Source organism: Botryllus schlosseri, chromosome 2, assembly GCF_051294905.1.
Source record: "Botryllus schlosseri isolate E-star chromosome 2, Bs_hap1, whole genome shotgun sequence".
Classification (NCBI taxonomy): Eukaryota; Metazoa; Chordata; class Ascidiacea; order Stolidobranchia; family Styelidae; genus Botryllus; species Botryllus schlosseri.
In genome coordinates, this window is record NC_137237.1 from 30,108,006 (window position 1) to 30,129,850 (window position 21,845).

At 40.4% G+C, this 21,845-nt stretch overlaps 2 protein-coding genes across 3 annotated transcripts in view; one reads left to right on the forward strand and one right to left on the reverse strand.

Moving 5' to 3' along the window:
- LOC145457641 (cytoplasmic dynein 1 light intermediate chain 2-like) overlaps positions 1 to 21,845 on the forward strand; it is a 163,004-nt gene that overhangs the window by 32,698 nt on the left and 108,461 nt on the right. The window lies entirely within an intron of this gene.
- The window catches only part of LOC145457654 (lactadherin-like), a 49,935-nt gene that overhangs the window by 15,585 nt on the left and 12,505 nt on the right, over positions 1 to 21,845 (reverse strand). Inside the window, exons 1-4 of one of the 2 annotated variants that reach the window (XM_080335886.1) lie at positions 20,600 to 20,939; positions 20,160 to 20,189; positions 19,955 to 20,101; positions 19,307 to 19,476 (exon numbers count right to left, since the gene is read on the reverse strand). In XM_080335886.1, the coding sequence (XP_080192012.1) occupies positions 19,307 to 19,476; positions 19,955 to 20,101; positions 20,160 to 20,189; positions 20,600 to 20,711 (459 nt within the window). In that variant the 5' untranslated portion in view covers positions 20,712 to 20,939. Of the gene's footprint in view, positions 1 to 19,306; positions 19,477 to 19,954; positions 20,102 to 20,159; positions 20,190 to 20,599; positions 20,940 to 21,845 lie in introns of those variants that run through there. The other variant, XM_080335877.1, reaches the window with a different exon arrangement.

A 21,845-nucleotide genomic window follows, 5' to 3' on the forward strand; every position in this document is an offset into this window, starting at 1 on the left:
AGTTTCGTCCAATGCTAGGCTAAAGTATAGTCACGCGACAACGTGTTTTAGAACATGCGATAAAAGATGGACTGACATTGCTGTTACTCTTCTGGTCATGTTCGAATCAGACAACTGTAGCTTCGAAGTTTGCCATGTGATGTTGTCCTTGCAGATAAATTCCGGAAACCGCAAATATTCGCACACAGTATCTTAAAGTTCTATTCGTTCTCTAGCAGATTTCTTGGGTTTAGCGTTATTCTAAGCAATTTTGAACGATGCGTCTGTATAACGTCGTCGTTAATTTTAACAATACCTCGAGTTATGGATTGCTGGGCTTGACACCTAAGTAGCAACGTTTATTTCCAAGACCAGACGATATGTATAACTCCATAATATCGTGACGTGGTCGTGGTATCATTTTAAGCTTCTATGTTTCGTTACGACATCTGTTCTTCGACAAATATGACACATTGATTGTCCATTTATATCTGAGAAAGCAAATTCCTTGTTCCACGCAGAGTTACAAATGCAATTTTTGCCGTTTAATGTCACGATCCTCGCTCTTGTTTCCGTTCAAACCATTCCCGGTAAGTGAAACAGTCTTTAAAAGTGTACTACGCAGCGTGGTTCTCTTGAACCGGAGTCCAGCCGAATGCAGATTCAAAACAATAACAATCTAAACTCGAGCATAGAAACCAGAACACATCAAAGAATGAGTAATCAAACGAAGCAGTGACGGTGCGATAAGAGAGCTATGTAGCAAAATTAATATGTAACAATACTGTACCAAGAGCAATGGCGTTCATAATGAAAAACGTCGCGGGCCGCGGCCCGCGGGTTGAGAACCCCTGATATACGCTATCACTTCACTGAAATACAGGGTTAGAATTGGCAATATGACGTCACCGGATGTCATGAGGGTCATGTTCGCGTTCACACAGAACCTTTCTAAAAGGTTCGCGTTCACACGAACTTTACTTTTCAGAGGTTCACACCATCCCTAATGGTAAGCCTACCTTCAGTTCACGGGTGATGTATGTACATTAGGGCTGTTCAAAAATAACTTATTTTTCTGGATTCCAGTCGTTCAGTTATCAAATTGTCAGGTTACCCTAAAAAACGCTGCACACCAAATTTGGTTCAATTTTAACAAGTATAAGCTCCGCAGATCCAATTATTTTTTTAAATTTAAACGGAAAAATTAAAAATGAAATTTTTCAAATTTTTCTGTCAACCCCTTGAAATTGTTGAGCTGTCTTCAGAGACGATGCAAAACAAATTTTACTCAATTCCAACTAGTAGAAGCGGAGTTATTGGAGTTTTTCGTTGATATTTCTCGGATTATCTTTGATTGGTGGATAACCCGAGGATTATCAACGCAAAACTCCAATAACTCCGCTTCTACTAGTTAGAATTGAGTCAAATTCGTCTTGCATCGTCTCTGAATACAGCTCAACAATTTCATGGGGTTGACAGAAAATTTGAAAACTTTTTTTTTAATTCTCCCATTTAAATAAAAAAAATTAATTGGATCTGCGGAGCAATATACTTGTTAGAATTGAACCAAATTTGGTGTGCAGCGTTTTTAAGGGTAACCTGACAATTTAATGACTGAATGGCTGGAATCCAGAACAATAAGTTATTTTTGAACAGCCCTAGTACATTGTACAATTACACACTGTACGTACAGCAATTATCCGAAAAGGGGGAAGGATATTCCTTTCAACGGCAAGTCGTCAACTTCCATGATAGAATTTAGGTTTTTGCGATCTAGCGATTATGAATCAAATCAATAGAGTTGAACGAACTACGGTTAGGAACAAAGGAGAAGGGAGGCGTATACTATGTTGCTGAAACTTTGGATATTCATGTTCTCGTTTCTTAGATCCTCACTAGAAATCGACTGGAACAATATGAATATAACGATGGAGGCAAGTAGATTATGTGATTGGATCAGTATTGGAATCAAGTCACTATATTCGAGTCACAAGTCATTTCGAGTCTTCTACATTTCAACTCGAGTCAAGTGTAACTTTATTTTTCAAGGTGACTCGAGTCAAGTCAAGTCAATTCGAGCCTACGAAGTACGAGGTATTATTCGAAGTCATTGCAGTTGTCTAGATGTATGAACTATTGATTGAGTTCTGAATCGAGTAATGAATATAGAATAAATTATACACAAAAAAGAGCGTATAGTATGCATTACTTATACATGGAAATGCTAAACGCCGTAGGAAAGTCTACAATACATAATCTCAGTCTACCGGTCAAAACGTAGGATGGAATAAAAAATAAATTACAAATACAATGTTTCAAAAAATTGGTATGATGCCGTATATGGTATACACTGTGCACCTACACATCCATAACATACACTTTAAGCCTGAGCTAATTTTGTTGACAATAGTAATATAAACGTATGAACTATATTCGATCGTTTCAAATCACGCATGAAGTTCGCTGAACTAAGCACTGGAGAATGTGAGAAGTGTATGGCACAGAAATAACTGGATAGATTAGTACTAGTTTATGACAACGTAAATTCTGATCACTTCGTTTGCGGTCAATTCAATAACAATGAAGATACAGTAAATCTGGCTACGAGCACATTCGCTAAGTCATTGAATGACCGGTTGCTCTCGCAGGTCATACAAGCGCATCGCAGACATGTACAATGTACATTGCACAGGTAGAGCGATTTAGCCGACACTGGTTACCCGATGACTTGAAATTGACTCGAAAATTTTACTTCGAGTCGCAAGTCAATCCTCATTTCAGAAATACCGAGTCAAGTTAAGTCAAGTCATTTTTCCAAAGTGACTCGAGTCAAGCCATGTGAAAAGTTGACTCGAGTCACCCCGAACCTGGATTACACCAAATTATCGTTTTCAACCATGCCCCTCTCGTGTTTGTGGGTCGATGTATGAGTTAGTGGGGTGACTCTATGTGATAGAATAGATCATAGATTCGTATTCGGCGCCCCCAAATTAGGTATAAGTGACCCAAAGAAGTCCTGACTCCAAAATCGTGTATACCAGTGTTATCGACCTGGCCGATTATCTAGGCCCACAGTTGGAACTTTCCTGATTATCGATATCGGCCTATTGAGGCCGATATCGCGGACGCTCCGTGTTCTCACTGTCTAGAAATCGACGACGCAAAGGGCGATATACGTGATATCCCTTGCAGGGTGAATTTAACTGAGTTGGCAATGAGCATGCAGAGAAACTATGCTTGCTGCACTACAATCTACCTCTACTGGACTGATCTGCAATTCTGTATCACGTTTTGCTTTTTAGGTTATCACAAATTTCAATGAATGTGCACAAATAAGCAATAATTCTTTTTAATTTCAGTTTTCTCGTTTGTTGTTCAGCTTTGTACAAGTGCACAAGTACAAGTGCCATTTTTTCTTTATATTTTATTATTGGCGAAATGGTTCTTTGCTTCTTCTATATTAATATCGGCCTATGATATCGATTATTATCGTCCTTGTGATTGTGTCGATAATCGGTATCGGTAACGGACTGCAAAAATCATTATCGGTCGACGTATAGTCGAAATTGTCCGTCTCTGCGAGATGTGCTTCAATACAGGAATTAGGAGCAGTTATAAATGTTAAACTTCTCCAGCTCCAGCTCCGGAGCTCTGTCCTATCATAAATTAGCTCCGGTTCCAGCTCCGGGGCTTATTCATACCACTGCTCCGGCTCCAGCTCCGGATCCGGTTCCGAAAACTGTTAAATGGTGCAGTCAGTCGGCCTGGTCTGTAACAACGGTTAAACCGTCGCACGGACCGTCATTATGTGTGGGTCTGGGTATGCGAAGCCCTGTCACGGGATAATTACTCCGTGGCGTATGCCGATGATTTCAAGAGAACACACTTTACTTTACGCTATTGCTGTGTAGAGTATTAAAAAATTGGTATGATGTTTTAATGTCAAGCCATACAGTCGAATATAATCTTGAGATGGTGCGATTATTCTATAGTATAACTGCAGCAAGAGCATGTCGCAGCGCATGTCGCAACATTATCATTAGAAATCCGCTTTCGGCCGAACAGCCAACGGTTGGAAATTTGATATTGGTGCGCTCGTTACCAGTCCGTCCGGTGTCGTGCAAGTTTACTGGAATATAGAAGGCTCGCTTCAAACGAACCGAACAAACTGAGAATTAGTGCCTCTGAAAATATGGTGTTGCATCAATATTTGACAACTTGATTCAACGCAGTGGACTGTACAAGTGATACTGTGCAAGTGCACAATGCTGCGTGGCGTGTCAGTACCAAATTAAACTGCGTACTTACAAGTGACATTGCTCGACAATACAAGAATGCTCGTGTATCAAGCAGACAATAACGATCACACAAAACTGATGATTACTAACTGGAAAGTGCGCAATGTGCGCATCCAATCGCTAATTGCCCTCTTTATGCAACACCGGGCGGAATCGGATTCGAACATCGCGCAGAATAGGATTCGAACATCGCATTGACAAGCTCGCTGCACGACAATTGTATGCATATATAGCCTAATAGTCAGGTTTGACTGCTATATGTATGAACAATATTGGACAAAATTATTTAGAAAAGGTTGTATCAACTAGGCAACAATTCTTAATTTTGATGACGATTACCTTAAAATTACGTGAATGCAGCCAATATTAGTAACATAGTATCTTATAAAAACATCGGAGCTGAAGCTACGTTTCAAATAACCGGATCCAGCTCCAGCTCCGCTTGAATTTTACATAGATCTCCGGCTCCAGCTCTTGCTCCACTGAAAATGTCTGGCTCTGGGGCTCTGACTCCCAATCCCTGCTTTAATCAGGCCTAATTATTTCGAGACTTTCTTGCTGACGAGCTGTTTTAAATTCTGACAAATTACTGAACAAATACATTCTTAAAACGACACTCTCCTGATGTATACTGTATTTTTCTGCAGCCCTGAACCGTTTCAAACACATTATTCCTGGACACTTTCTGGCGGCCATATAAACTGTTCTTTTCGTGGAATTGCTTACAACGTACATGGACTTCTCAGTAGTAGTCGCAGCTTGCGGTGGTCACTCACTTGCGCAGATTTGTCTGAGGCCGGCCACAAATATCTTATAGCCAGCCATACGAAAGTATCATCGCCAGGAAAGCGATAAATATTAACTATAGGGAAGGGGTCGACAACCTTTTTTGCTCTGCGGAACAGCACCAAAAATTAGGGATGGTGTGAACGTGAGGTTCACGTTCGCGTTCTGTCTGTGAACCTCTGAAATTTAGAGGTTCACGTTCACAAACGAACATTGGTAGGTTCTGCACTGTGAACCTTTTTCATACATTACAATTTTCACTTCATTATAACATCTTTGGTTGAAGTTTATTGCATTTGAACTGCGGGCCACTCTATGCATGGCGCTGGCAGCATCAAAAATCAACACTAAACGAGCATGCACCTTGACAATCTCAAAAATGTTACTTGCTTCCTTACAAAATCTTGCTCGAAATATCCAGCTTTATGTTTGTGAATATTTAGTGACTCTCTACTGTGAGCTTCACCCGCAATCACACTACATCAGGAGAGAAATACACTATCATGTAGGTAGTCAGCGAATAATGCTTATTAATCCAATCAATGAAAGTGATATCGTTGTCTGATGTAAGAAACCTGAAACCTGTATCTTGTATCATAACAACCAAATACGTGCGATTAAGGTGTTGGCTACTGCTGTATACCTTGTTAATGGGGTAATATCGGTAGCAAATATAGAAATCCGTTTTACACTCTGCTCAATATCAACGTAGCAATACTCAGACGCCGAGTAGGCCACATTGTCCGGTATGGTCTACTGACCGTTAAGGCGTAAGCTTATATTCTCTTGCAAATCCTCGTCGAAATTGTTGGCAACGCGACGAAAGATATTGGTTTCATGGGATTATTATATCATTTGATTGCCCCAGTTGATACATTTGACGACGTTTAAAACGTCAATATGTACTTCAGCATTGTGGCATTATGTGGCCGAGTCGTCGCTGGGTGTCGTGTACATATAGGCTATCATTGCACTGAAATGTAGGGTTGGAATCAGTAATATGACGTCACGTGACGTCATGAGGTTCACGTTCGCGTTCACCCAGAACCTTTCATAAAGGTTCGCGTTCACACGAACCCGAACCTACCAGAGGTTCACACCATCCCTACCTAAAATGACATCGGGCTAGAAAGCGTCTGACGAGGGCGCGAAGACGCCTGAGATAAATGTTTTATAAACTTGCATGGAATGAGTTTAATGTGTGCTGAGACCTCTAAGTTTCAATAACGGCACTAATCATAATTATGTATTACTCGTGACTCGAAACAAACTTTTTCGAGTTAATTCCAAGTCATCAAATTATCGGTGTCAACTTACTCGCAGTGTACCTGTATGTGCGTAGGCTGCATGCTCTCGACACGCTGATATGATATTTGAGCATTGAGCAGCCAGTCTTTCAACCATTGCTCAACCTGGTTTTATTCAGCCTCCATGGGCAAGTCACAAATAAATCGACCGCAAACGTAGTGTTTAGAATTTACGTTGTCGTGGACTAGCAGTATTCAATCTGTAGCAGTGTCTTTCTGATCACTACTAATTTTAACGAACCTCTTGCATAATTTAAATCGGACTGACATATTAGTGAGTATTCTGTTATCTATTTGGATGACAGTAACCGACGTGGCCTGGTAGTCATACACAGGACCGAAACAGCGCTTCGTCAGCCCCCCTACAAAACGTTGGTTTAGCCCCCCCCCCACCATAGGGTGATACCCAGACCCCCCATCACGTTGTTTGTTTTTGCCGCGACTTATCAGCGAGATTTGCTGTGCTAATCAGGGAGACAGCTTGTTTCACCAAAACGCGCGAAAATCTTCAATATTAATCCATGATTGAATAGGTCAATATTATCGGGAATAACATATATATTGCCATCAATATTTTATCCTCTGTGCTCACGTAATCAGATTTACCGGTAGGTGTCTTGGAAACTGTAGCCTCCATAAATAATAATTAAACATCATCGGATGGACTGACCAGCCGGTACAATGGTTTAGTTACGTGATGTCAAAAGATAATGAAATCGCCCTAATGTACTAAACTAAAAGACGCACACGATTTCAAATTGGTATTTCTTCTCTGACAAATAACTTTTTCCCGGCGGGATGGGATTTGACTTGTGGGGTTAAGATTGTCAGGACAAAAACATTAGACGCTAGCCTTTTTGGCGCGTATGGGCAACTAAACATATATTATATATCGAAGTTTTCGGTCAGCATAAGGGCAGTCCTTTTCGGCCAAAGATTTCTCGCTGCCGATCGTTCTGACACACTTCTTGGAGTCGCATGTTACATGGCCTAAAACTTTAGTATGTCTTGGTTCGTTGTGGTTCCGCAATGGCCGACGCCGAAATGCCGATTACCATAAACCATGCGACTTTTCTCTTGGGGAAGAGTACCCAATAGGGTTGTCCAAAATTTGAAAAATTTCGAAAATGCTGCGTTGTAATGTCTTATTCTATAGATTATTGATTAAAAACATCAACAAGCCTGAAAGAAGCTCTCAGGAACGTCGTTAAGATTTCTTACAAAGCGTTTGAAAGTAGCTGCCAAAGAGTGGGCGGGCCACCGACGGCGAAATTGCAACTAGGCGGGCAATGACGAAACCACGATTCTTGATTGGGTAATCGGTTATGCTTCAATGATGACGGCGGCTGTCAGCTCTGATTTGGGTGCTTCACCGTGTTTGACAGAAGGAGTAGGTTTTGCTGCTGCTGAGTCTGTTGGTGACGGCTGTAATACTGTAAAAGCGTGTTGTGGTTTGATGAGTCAATAGTAGTAATGTAACACTTGTTCCTTGCTCAATGTTTTAGTTGCAGCAGCATTTTCTGTTCTGATGAGGTCGATTTTGTTAGTAGTGGTTGTGGTTATGTACAAGGGCATTGTGGGTTGGTGAGTTAATAGTCGTAATGTAACACTTGTTACTTAAATGTTTTAGGCGTAGCTGTAATTTATGATAGAAGGCAAAAATATTACTGTCATGGCAGAGGCAAAACGGCGGAAGACTGTGCACTTGCCACAGAGAAGAACAAGATCTCGATCTGAGCATTACTTGGTCGGATATGCTTGCGATTACATCTGTGGCTCGAGATTACCAACCTTGCGAGAAGTAATGAGTTACTTTCTGCATCTGAAAGACCATTGCCCTCAGTCAACCCCTACTCGTGAGCTATGTAATGTGGTGGTTCATGATGTCATGACAGTGTGGCAAATGGCGAGAATTGCCACAATACTTAAAGGAAATGCGGTGAAATTACTTGAAAAACTGAACAAAAAATATATTTTTCTGAAGGCGACCATGAAACGGGAAAGTGATCCCAAGGGTAAGAGGAAAAAATTCACGGAAGATTTGGACAAGTTGTGGGATAGGCCTATTGGAAGTACAGATGCGATAGCAATAATACAAAATGACATTTATCTATCACATGATAGAAAGCTCGAAGACATTGCATTCTATGAAGATCAACAGCAATCTCGCAAATGCATAATGTTGGGAAGAGACAAGATTCTCGCTTAAGACATCGAAAAGAAAACAGCAACCGTGGCGGATAGAACTGTTAAAAACATTCAACATGACTCAAGTGATGACTATTTTGTTTTAGCATCTTCTTCATCTTCAAAAGAGGGTGATAGTTTGAGTTCAAGTTCTGATTATGATGCTGATGTTGGTCTTGGCACCTCGACAGCCATTAAGCTGATGGCACCTAAAAATATTATGAATAATACCCATGTGTCCCAAGCTCTGGATCGATTGCAAATAACAGACAACAAGGCAACAATGCTGATCGGAGCATTTATTACGGCTTGTGGCGGTGACATAGCAATGTTCTCTCTGTCAAGATCTTCGACAAAGAGAGCCAGGGAAACAAATCGTCTTGAAATTTCCAAGGATATTTCAGAAAAATTTGCAGAAAATAAACCTCAACATGTTGCTATTCATTGGGATGGAAAGCTCACAGAGGATAGATTAGGAAATCGGTATGAGGCTCTGTCAATTGTCCTATCTTGTCATCCTCAATACTCAGAAGGAAAACTACTTGGCATTCAAAAGATGCAAAATGCTGCAGGTCAGACGCAAGCAGAAACCACTTTCAACATAATTGAAAGTTGGAATATAAAAGATGCTGTAACAGCTTTGGTTTTTGACACTACAGCAAGCAACAGCGGCTGGAAGAAGGGTGCGGCAAAGATTCTTGAAGACCTTCTAGGAAGGAAGGTGTTCTACCATGCATGTCGGCACCATGTGTATGAGCTGGTAGTGAAAGACGTTTGGAAATCTTTATTTGGAAAGGCCACAACTGGACCAGAGAATGCATGGTTTGCCCACCTTAAAAGGAACTGGAGCAGTCTTGACAGGGAACAGCAATTCAAGACTCTGACTATTCCTCTATGTTTTGCTGAACGAGCTGCAATGATAGTTGATAAGTTCAAGCTACTGTTGAACAGAAAGGATTTTTTCACACGGGATGACTACAAGCAATGTGTGACTAATGCTCTTGCTCTTCTCGGTGCAGATGAAGATATACGTCATCACAAACCTGGTGCAGCACACCATGCGAGATGGATGGGTACAATTCTGTATGCTCAAAAGATGTTCATGTGGGCCGACCAATTAGATTACAAATCTGAAGAAGTTGAACTGCTGCGCCGCTTCAATTTATTTTTGGTTCTCTTTTATATCCCTGCGTGGGTGGATTCAAGCATTGGTCGTGATGCAGCTGGTAATGACTTGAGATTCGTTCAGCACATGTTGAGTTATAAGGAATATGATGAGCAAGTTTCCACAGCTGCTTCACGAAAGCTTTTGAAGCACGACTGGTATATTGTTGAGGAAACCGCTGTATACGCCTTGTTTTCACCGACGGAAAGCAAGGAAACCCGGGAAAATATGGCAAAGGCGCTCCTGCAAGTAGAGCGAACTTCCAGTTTCAGAAGGGGCCCACCCTCATTGAATGCAACTATACAGATCAACAAGGACAGTACGTTGTCTGACCTTATTGGGCCCCAGTCGTGGTACATATTTGAAGTTTTTGAATGCTCTGGGGATTGGCTGCGTCAACCGGTTGATGATTGGCACTTTTCAGATTCATTCAATAAAATGAATTGCTACGTTAGTTCTGTCAAAGTCGTTAATGATGCCGCAGAAAGAGGTGTCAAGCTAAGCACAGACTATGCTGCAATCTTGACTGACAATGAACAGCAAAGAGACAGTTTGCTTCAAGCTGTGGAACAGCATAGGAAGATTTTTGGAGACAGCAGGAAGTCTACTCTTATCAAAGGCCAGTGATCTGCAACACTGACCCTGCGATATACTTTTTAATGATGCCTTTTGTAAATAGCATTTTTGCCTTTGTTAAATCTTGAATAAAAAGTGTAATATGCGTTCGTTTTAGAGAGAGACGTCGACTTACCGTAACAAGCCATAAGGAGAAATTGACTACTGGTTTGCAATTTATGAGTTACAGTCGTTGTCAACTGGTATGTTTTAGAAGGCTCGAAGGTAGCACGATGCATGCATCTAGTTCATTCTTATCTTAATTGGCCAAGCTCCTGTGCAAGAAGTAACAAAACTGTTATACACAGTGCTCAGGTAGAAAATATATTACTGGATCGTTATGCTGTTGTCGATGGCAGCATTAACAACGTCAATTTACCATATCGCCAATGCCACGAACAGAAATGGCTGCAAACCAACACAACAGAGTAGAACGAAATCGTGACCAGCAATGATCACAAAATCAGTATTTCAGCCAATCAGTAGCTTATTATTACAGGTTCCAACCAATCAAAATTCTAGGTTCGTGATTGCCCGCCCACTTCATCGATTCCCCGCCCACATGCAGACGGCTACTTTCAAACGCTTTGTAAGAAATCTTAACGACGTTCCTGAGAGCTTCTTTCAGGCTTGTTGATGTTTTTAATCAATAATCTATAGAATAAGACATTACAACGCAGCATTTTCGAAATTTTTCAAATTTTTGACAACCCTAGTACCCAATGATGAATTTGGCAGCATTAAATCGCGCATGGCGTGACAATTTTTTGAAAAAGTTTCATAAATTTTCTAAAAAAATACTCTATAATTTATGTTAAATGACGAAATAATTTCGGGCCCCCTTTGAGCTCGCCTCCCCCCACCCCCGTTGGGGATTTTGGTGTGGCAGTTACAGTCCTGGTTCGACAGCTATGTCAACTATGTAGAATGTATGAACATTCCCTCTATATTCGTTACTGGATTCACATAATTCATAATAAATTAGTCTGTACTTCAAACATCTTGGAAAATGCAGTTGCTTGAATCGTGCCTCGGACTTCGAAAATCCGATGTGACTTTGTGACTTGACTCGAGTCACCTCCAAAAATCGGGTGACTTGACTTGACTTGACTCGAGTCAGAATGTTCAATGACTCGTATTGACTTGTGACACGCAGGTTGATCCCAACACAGGACCAAGCGCCTTGTCGCTCTACCATGCTTAGTACTTACTACCACCACACGTACTATGAATTCAAAACGTCGCACGAAAACACCTGGCAACAGCGATATGGGTTTATCCGCAAAATTAATGAATAGAAAACGAATGATCGTGCAAACTGCGCGGTTAAGTGAGTCGGCTCGTACTTGTCGCTCGCATGTCGTCAAAGGAGACTTGAACTTCAAGTCAATTCGAACATGTTTCCGGGCCTAATGAAGGTCTGAATATATTGATGTCGATGTTTTATTTATCTCAGCAATTGACAAGCTTTCAACATTTTGCATCTTGAAATTATTGATAAAATTTAAAAATACCAGGCGGAACGGCTGTTGAGAACCACTGGATTAAATCACAGTATTTTTTATTATGTTCGTATTGTTCGCGATAAGTCTATGTCACTTATGAAAGTAACCAGTCATTCACTGATTGTACGTTTCACTGATCCTCTATTGTTACATCACAAATAAATTTACCACAAACGAAATGATCACATCACAGCATCACGTTGTCGTAGTAGTAGTAGATTAGTGTCATAGCAACGTATATCTCTGTTTCTTAGACGGCACAGTGCTTACATTGCGCAGTGATCACCTTTACCAACCCTCTGGTATGATTTAAATCGAGGTAATATAGTTTATGCGTTAATTTTCTCACGCATGTGTAGATGGGTCGAGTACAGAGGTGGTCAAAGTAGTCAAGAACGCTACTCAAGTAGAAGTAGAAGTAGCGACGAAAAAATCTACTCAAGTACGAGTAGAAGTACTTCTTCCATAAGCAACCTAACACTACTTGAAGTAGAAGTAGAATTGACTGACTTTAAAAGTACTCAAGTAAGTAAGTAGTTGTGAAAACGATCCTAATTTGTTCACATGTATTGTATACAGGTACAAATTGAGCTATGCGAAAGGTGACGAGCTTGATTCACATTGATGCATACCAGCAGGTATCCAATTTTCGATAGCATAAGCATTCGTCCACATCGTGGGATGAAAATTATAGGATTGATATGGAAATGCGATACTTATTCTGTTTTCTCGAACAGCATGTTTTAGAAAATAGCATGGTATAGCGCCATCCCCCATATTATAAGGTACGTAGTTTAGTCGAAGAGCAATACGGAGAAGTTGTATAGGATATACGGTGTAAACACTTGGCGCGATTAGCAAACGTTAATAAAAAATATGGTGGACCGTAAAAATGCCATATTGTGTAGCTTTATTTCCTGAAATTAAAGGCATTACTACATTTGCTTTTATACTTCAACATGCATGTTATCCAGACAAAAGAACTGATATTAATTATAACTCAAAGTATATGATACTAGGAATTGAAAATGAAACATAAATACTAGTTCTAAAAGTGGAAAACGTTTTTCATGCCTTTAGTCCAGAAAGTTTCATCGGTGGTATGCTGAAACAGCTCTAAAACTAACATAAAATGTCAGAGTCCACTTTTTGAAGTTAGGAAGCGCCATGGACATTCTAGATTACGATATGACAAGATTGTTTGTTTTTGGGGTATTCATGGTGTTTGTCGACTACTATGATCATTTACACCAGGCCGATATTCTTCTTATTTTCCGTAACTGCCGGCTCATAGCACGGCCCACCTTTAGGCTTTTGTAAGACACCGCTGATGCGGATGACGCGACGAGGAGGAGCCTAGGTAAACCTCCAACACTTAGGTATCGGAATTCGGAAGTCGACCTCGGTCGGACTCGAACCGCACCCATTGGTGTTGCAGCCGTGGATTATACCACTGCGCTATCTCGCTAGATTGCGAAACATCAGTTTCCAACGTTATGATGAGCCATATATACTGCGATGAATTATTTCATATGGGCGAAGGGCGACAATGTGGTGTGAACTCAGGGATATCTAGATATCTAGTTCTAGATATCCCTGTGTGAACGGAATCACGCCAACCCGCTACCTAAATTATATTCATCGATACTTTCGTGAATTCATACTGGTAACGCCGTATCCACTGCGCGCGAAGCGTACTCAACTTTTATGGAAATTAAATGTTGGTACTCCGTAAAAACAGCCCCGAAATTCCTCAGGCTATCTTCCTGATTGGAAGATTGAACTACTTCTACTTGACAAACTGAAAATAGCGAAAAGTAAGTAAGTAGATCACAAAATATTATGAAGTAGAAGTAGAAGTAGCAAAAATCAGATCTACTTGAGTAAGTACCAGACCTAATGATTTCGGTCGGATTTGTAATTGATTTGTAATTTTCACCAAACCACATTTCGATGTCGACATGAAACTTCAAATTACTTCATTAAAGGTGGATTTGAACTATAGAGCGTGATACGAAATGAATACTTGTTTGGACTTGACTTTGAAGTTTTAATAAGTAATAGGATTTTGGTCTGAAAATATTGAACGGTCTGATCTCTGCTATGCTCAATACCGGCTTGTACTACGTGAAACTATATGAAACTCAAAGGTTGAAGTATGCTTGTATTTATCATGGCAGGTATAGATCACCAAGGATTTATATCAAAGCAGAAGCCGTGAACAAATTCCATTCTCATTGACATGTGCCTGTTCCATTCTTGTGGATAAATCCGAATGAATCGACAGGAAAGGACTTTCGGAAAGCGGTTGTAGACTTTAGTGTCCATGTCTGAGTTCCCCGTGTAAATCTGCGAATAAAGTCGAGATTTGTAAATAACCGAGAAATCACAACGTTAGCACCCCAAGTCTTTGTATGATAATTGGATATTATTAAGGTTCCAGCAGTGGTAAGGATGCATCGGAACGATCATTTTCGTACATAACATATCAAGGTACGTATAATTTGGTTCTCGAAAGCATTGGCTCTTACTGAATCACCAAGGTTGATGATCGATTTGAATTCAACTACCCGAATCGTTATGCCCAGCTCTTTGTTATGTTGTATATCAGTTGTTGTTGTTGTTGACTCGTAGCGCGGCCCACTTTCATTTATCAGTCTTTCACTTTGCCCCAACGCTTATACCTTCGCTCTTGCAATATGTATATGTGTCCCAAGTTTCGCCCAGATTTTTTAACCAACCTGGATTTCGAAGGTTTTCCAATGTCAGGCTTGTGCGTTATCTGATGATAATTCCTAGCGGAGATTTGGAGCTGGAACCGGAGCAAAGGAGCCGTGTATTTTCAACGGATCCGGGGCTCAAAATAAAATTCTAATGAAGTCTGTTATTGTGTATGCCTGGGCGCATGCTCGTGTAATGCTGTAAGGATTTGCGAACGTAAATAGAGAAACGAACGAAAGCAGCCCAGAGCGCCATTATGGTCCGCGAAAAATTTTCGCGATGCGAGCTAGTCAATTCGACGTCCGAACCCCATTGTGTTGAATATGAGAATGGGATTAGTGATTGGATGCGAGCTTTCCAGTATGTAATCATCTGTTTTGTGCATTTATCCGTGTCTGCTTGAAACAGTCGTATTCCTGAATTGTCACGCAATGTCACTTGTTAGCGGTTAGTAATTCGCTACTGCATCGTGTAAAGCACGGCGTCAGCTGTCAAATGTTGAGGCAACACCATATATATATATAGAGAGAGAGTCATTCAACCAAAATACATAACACACGGCAGTGATGGTGGTACAGAAAATATGCTTGCACAGTATTCGGTATTAGATAGGAATGATCGATAAGACCGTGAAGGTCATCTAGTCTGATCACACCAGCATCAAACAGGTACACTTGACTTTAAACAGTCTGGCTGTAAAAAAGATGACAGTAGTTAAAAAAATACAATAGAAGAAAAATGAAACGATGGTAGCAAATGATCAATGAAGCAATGTCTGGGCGAGGTAGGGCAACAGCGTTAGTGTAACGACAAGAGGTGATCAAGTAGGGCTTTTTTGAATCTATTATAAGGCAATTCACGGATATGCGGTAGTAATGCATTCCAGATGATAGGTCCCGAGTAGTCGATAGATCTCTTAGTTAGGTTGCTATTGGGTGGGGGTAAGTAGATATTTCCTTTAGACGAGGATCTCGTGTAGTGGGAGTGGACATTTTTAGCAGGCATGAAAAAGTCATCAAACACAGGAGGCAAACTATTGGAAAAATATTTGTGAATGACTTTTGATACTTCGAAGCGATATAGTTTGTCAACTTGCAAAATTCGGTGCTTACGGTAGTAAGGCGATAGTTTGGTACGTAAAGGTACAGATCAGCCGTATCGCACGGTTTTGCAGGGTTCAAATTCTGCACAAAAATGTTGTGCATGCACTTCCGCATACTACGATTCCATATTGTAGGTGAGAGTGGCACTAATCAGTGACACTAATTCTGAATTTATTCGGTTCTTTTGAAGGAAATCCTTCAGTATTCCAGTAAACTGGATCGAAAGTGGGCGGACTGGTAACTAGCGCATCATTATCTAATTTCAACCCATTGGGTATTTGGTAGAAAGCCAATTTCTGCTGATGAGATCGCGACATTCGCTCAAGTTGCGCTTGCTGCAGTTGCGCTTGTCGTAGAGTAATGTGAGCAGTGGTGCCACTCCTAGTGTTTTTACTCTAGATCTAGTGTATTTGACTTGACCTAGTGTATTTTTTTCTCGGAATCCGGCAAATCTAGTGTTTTTTGCCTCAAAAAATTATTTTTATACGAGGATGTTATTTTCATCTGCTTCATATAATTTAAACTTGAAGAGACAGCAATTAATATTCGTTTGCACTTGCTCATTTGGCACGAGCACCAACCCAATAGGTGAATAGGGCAATGGGTAATCTTAGCGCTGGCGGCCACATCTCAAAATTCAATATAACCGGTATTACTCGAAAGCTATTGTTATACTGATTACGAATATACAATTTATCTGGCGACACAATTGGCTCGAGGAGTCAATCGCGCACTGTTAAGGAGATTTGCAATCGTCTAAAATAAAGGGAATTTTCATATTTGAGGTCGTTTTTAGAGGGTTTCCAGAGCCCGGAACCATATACAAATTGTATATTCGTAATCAGTACAACAATAGCTTTCGGATAATACCGGTTATATGGAATTTTGATTTGTGGCCGCCAGCGCTAAGATAAACGGACAATGCCTTGCTTTTCGCTCATTTCTATCAGTATAGTAGTCAAGCAGACTGCTTAATATCCGGAATAATCCAGGACTGGCAGTGTATAAACCTGATCGTAATACGGATGAAGTTTATATGACAAAGACTGAAATAGACGCGGCCAGCCGTCATGCTTGCCGCAGTTTTTATCCTAGCCTGAGACCTGGTTCCAAGTCCCAGAAGTCGAAACTCTATTAATCAGTCGAAGCGAATAGGATAGGCTACTTTGCCCCAATTGACTGGACCCAAAATTGAATAGTTGGTGTAGCCTATGTAAGCTATAGCCCGGCGATATACACTCAGTTATATATCCTTGGTCGAATGCTTTGCAAGAATGTAAAATTTTGGGGCCACATTATTTGAAAAATGACGTTGCGTCATAAAGACGAAGTCTAAATTTGCAGGGGCATTCTTACCTACAGTGATTAGGCTATACTGTGTTTCAATTCATTACAGGGTTCCTATGTAGATAGCTTACTTTGAGACTTTGACCGTGGCAAACCCGAAAAATTACAGTGTATGATGTTCCAACGACTTTCATATCCCTCACGCCTTTTTACTTTTGAGCTGAAGCAAAATTTGTAATGGGGAATTAAAATCCCTGGCAATAATGTCAGATGTCGGAAGATTGCAGAAAGCGTGATGATTTTGGTATTTGCTGAGTATTCTCATTATGCTATTGTTGTTAATCAGTTCATTTTCTGTATTGTTCATGATTTACTCAATCGTTTTGGCCTGAATTTCAAAACCAGTGTATTTTTTGTCGATATAGCGTTATTCAATTGGCAAATCTAGTGTTTTCCACGAACGTCGAGTGGCAACACTGAATGTGAGTTCTGATGCGACTATGGACAGGACTTTGCATACCCATTACCCATACAGTCCCTGTGTGTTCATAGCTGCAACGGTCGTTATTGATTACTGATAGAACCATTCGATATCAATTACCGAGCCGGAGCCGGAGCTGAAGCCGGAGCAGCGGGGGTGTCAATTAGCTCCGGAGCTGGAGCCGGAGCTAATTCATGTTAGAAGAGACCTCTGGAGCTGAAGCAGATTAAAATTAACGCCAGCTTCAAAGCCCTGCTTCCTAGGGAATATCGAATAATTGAATCTCGTCCGAAAATGTGTGAGCTCTGGCAATTAGCTGTCGTATTATAATATCAATGACATATGTCATCAAATCAAGTCTCAATATAGCCCTGGGACTTTCCATAAACGTAGTTTTTAATAGTGATATCATATCACGACTCACGAGTTATATCGACTTGGCATGTTTTGCATTCGACAAGCCTCGATAAACTCACCTAACCTTGGTGAAAAACACATACATATATCTGCATATTCATTTGAGTAAACTCGAAAATCTCGTACACGCCATTAGTATGTGTTTGCTAGCTCGGGAGCAGATAAGCCTTACAAATCCCATCCATAATCTCGGATTAGTAAAGAAAATACATGAATATCCGCATATTCATTCAAGTACATTTGTAAACCTCTTTCGCATCAGCAAAAATGCGTCGACGTTATAGCAATCTTTTTTAGAATTTAGAATGACTGACACCGTTATCGATATAGCAGGGGATCTCAACTTCCCTTGTATAACGGGTCGCATTTTAACAGCAAAAGACTCTGCAGGCCGCAAAACATTATTACCATGTATTTGTGGGCTACTATTAAATTTAGGCTACTGTAGCCTATTTACCAGTCGTATACGAGCATTTAGTACATTTTTATGCATTCTAAAGCAATGATGGTTTGTAGATGCTGTAGTTTTATTGAAATCACAACTTCTCTAGGAGATTTCTAGGGTTTAACGATATTCCTAGCAATTTTGAACGATTCGTCTGTAACGTCGTCGGCAATTTTAACAATGCCTCGAAATATGGATTGTCGGGCTTGACATCTAGCTATTAGCTAGCAACATTTTCTAAGATCGGGCGATATGTATAACTCCAGAAGAAACTGTCGTGGTATCATTATAATATTCTACACTTCGTTACGACAACTCTTCTTCGACAAATATGACACATCGGTTTGCCATTGGTATCTGAGAAAGCAAATTAGTTGTTCCACGCAGAGTTGCAGACCCAGTTTTCGCCGTGTAATTCTCCGTTCCTTTTCTTGTTTCTGTTCAAACCATTCGCGGTGAGTGAAACACTCTTTAAGGGTGTACTACGAAGCGGGATTCTCCAGAGTCCAGCCGAATACCGACTCAAAGCAATAACAATCTAACTCGAGCATATATCAAGAAACCAGAACGCATCAAAGAATGAGTCATCGTAACGGAACAAAGACGGTGCGATAAGAAAGCTGAGAAACTAAATTAATGTGTAACAATACCGTGCCAGTAGTAATTGCGTTCGTTATGAAAGATGACGCGGGCCACAAAATGAACGTCTGCGGGCCGCGGGTCGAGAACGCCTGCCATATAGCAATACAACGCCCCAGACGACATTGCATGCTGAACATCGATTATTTCTCTGGAGATATTTCGAATCTTCTGGTGAAATGTATTTGTGCAGCACAAAGTAAATAAATTCGTGGATGTTTCAGCTATATTTGTTACAGCTTTCTGAATGTAGCATTTGATTAGGAATCATTAGGCCTATACTCGAGCAAATTAAATGAAGACGGTTAAGAAGCTTTTCGCATAGATAAGCTTTATTCCTTTCATGTAAATTTGAAATGGATAATACTTACCTTGTCAGAAGCGCCTTCTTTCACAAACTGAAGCGTTTTCCGGTCGGTACCGCACGACACCTTGTATTTTCGGACCCACTGACCGTAACGCTGTGGACGTCCTTGCGTGATCACTCCGGCCACGTCTTTCACGGTCCCGAAGTCAACATCTATCCATTGGCCGACTTCGTCTGTTAAGGGCGAAAGAGTAGGTTTTCAGTAACTTCTTGGTAACAACGTTTACACAAATATATCTTAGGGAAAATTATCTGAGAGTAGATGTGATATAAGTCTACAGTACCAGAGGTATCTAGAATCACTTGTAATTTTACGTGGATGATCGTGATCGATTTAATAGGCGTCGCGGGTGAAAACATTCGGTAGGTCTTATATTTCCACTTACGTGAGTATCATACCAGGGGCATGCTCCTTAGCGACTTAACTCTTTGGTGTTATACAAATGGGAATACTGAGTAGTGTGCCGTTTATATGCTTCGTGTAGACATATTGGTAGGGTTATTATGGACTACTCGTCACCGAACGATATGATAGCTACTTCAATTTCAGCTTACTTCTCCTCGTTTCTTAGGTTTATAAAGGAAGGCTGTGTGGTAAATGCAAATACATAAAATACCAAATGCACTAAATGACAGGTGGGTATATATTTACTTTTTTTTGAAGACCATTGGCCCCTACTTCCTTCGGAAATCTTATTGTCCAGACGTGCTCTGTACGACTCATGCGCGCTACCCCAAAATGTCGACGCTGTCACGGCAGAATTGGGAATCAGTCCCGACTTCATCCCCATGTAGCACACTGGAATAAACGATCAGCTTATTCGCAGAAGTTTGCATTGCGAAATGGTAGTACTCACGTTCGAACTTTGCGATGAGACTTTGCAAACCTTTGCAAAAAGAGAAATGTGTGGAGGATCAGTCGATAATTGTACAAACACAAATAAATGAATAAAAAAAATGAATATGATGATGATGATGGTAATCCTTTAACTTTCCCATGACCTCATATCCGGTCTTACATGTCACGCGCAATGTGTATAATGACAATATGATGACATTTTCAATTATGTAATCCAAGCCAACAATGCGAATATTTGAGTAATGTTGGAATTTTACTGTTTAACATCTGGGACTGGTGAATTATGTGACCGCCTGAATAAAGCAGTCACCATACCACAAATAGTGTTAACAGATGTAATTTAAATAAATGGGTAAAACAGAAGCCCCACATATGAGATAAAAACTTCATAGTTTATGTGAAGATCTGACTAAAGCGCATCAGTTTCATAACACTCACTTTTATTGATCACCTCCTGCGTCAATGTCGCGAGCACATCTTCAATTCCGCTCTCATTGGCTCTTGCAAATGCGCACATCACAGTTACGAAAAATAGGGTTTTCAGATTCATCTTGTCACTGAGCCATCAATTCAATGCGAGTTGAAATGTTATCGCTCTTTCTTATATAGATTTTGCAGCGGTAACTCGTCGCGGGAAGAAGTTCCTAAAAGAAAGGATGACTCAGATGTACATCAGTCTAAAAACGTGTATATGCTAATATCATTATATATACAAAGGATAAATTGTGAATGTATAAGTTATCTGCACGCGCACATGTATCTTAACCTTCTACGATATACCCGAAATAACATCACATTTGTGATAGGTCAGTTACGAATGTCTTCCCAGGATATTTAGGAGATTCTATCCCTGACCAGCACGCGTTACCTTGTTAAAAAGTCAAAGATTCACATCCAGTCACTGGTTGGTTAGTTGGGAATTACGTCAGTCAACAATATCCTAAGGCCTGATTGCACACAAGAACGTCACTGAGTACAGTACAGTACAGTACAGGTGTTTGAAACTATATTAATATTATATCGTAATCAGACATGGGGTAATCGCGATTAGTAATCGTAATCGATTACGACGATTACAGCATTTTCAAGTAATCGTAATCGCAATCGATTACATTCGAGAAAACTCCGAAGTAATCGTAATCGTAATCCACTACTTCCCATATTTAATCGATTTCTTTGTGAAAGAACGATTACTTTTTATTGTACAGGACTATAACATAAACTGAACATTCGTGAACAAGGAAGAGGTATTATACCTGTTAGTGATAGCACAAACGTCTGATTTTCAAATGCCGCTGCTCATTATTACGTCAGAAGTGGCCTACTAGCTTTGCTCGTCATTGCGTAAGAAGCATCCAGCTATCCACATATATTGAATAGATATTCGATGTACATTAGTGTGATTGTAAGAACACTCACCGTGCAAGGTTATCAATATATTCCAGACGCCACTACCTCGCAGCAGGATAATTAATCACCACTCTGCCTAGTTTAAAATAGTAACTTTTGCATTGATGTTTGGTTATGCTTAGTTAAACGCAGTTTGACCGTTGCTGCTTGGCGAGCAGTAGGCCTATGTAGTACGAACGTACACCGGACAAAGGTTTGAAATTTTGTAGGCTACTCGTCAAATAAAACATTACGGTTTCCACGACGAAACATTAAAAATCAACAGCTACTGATA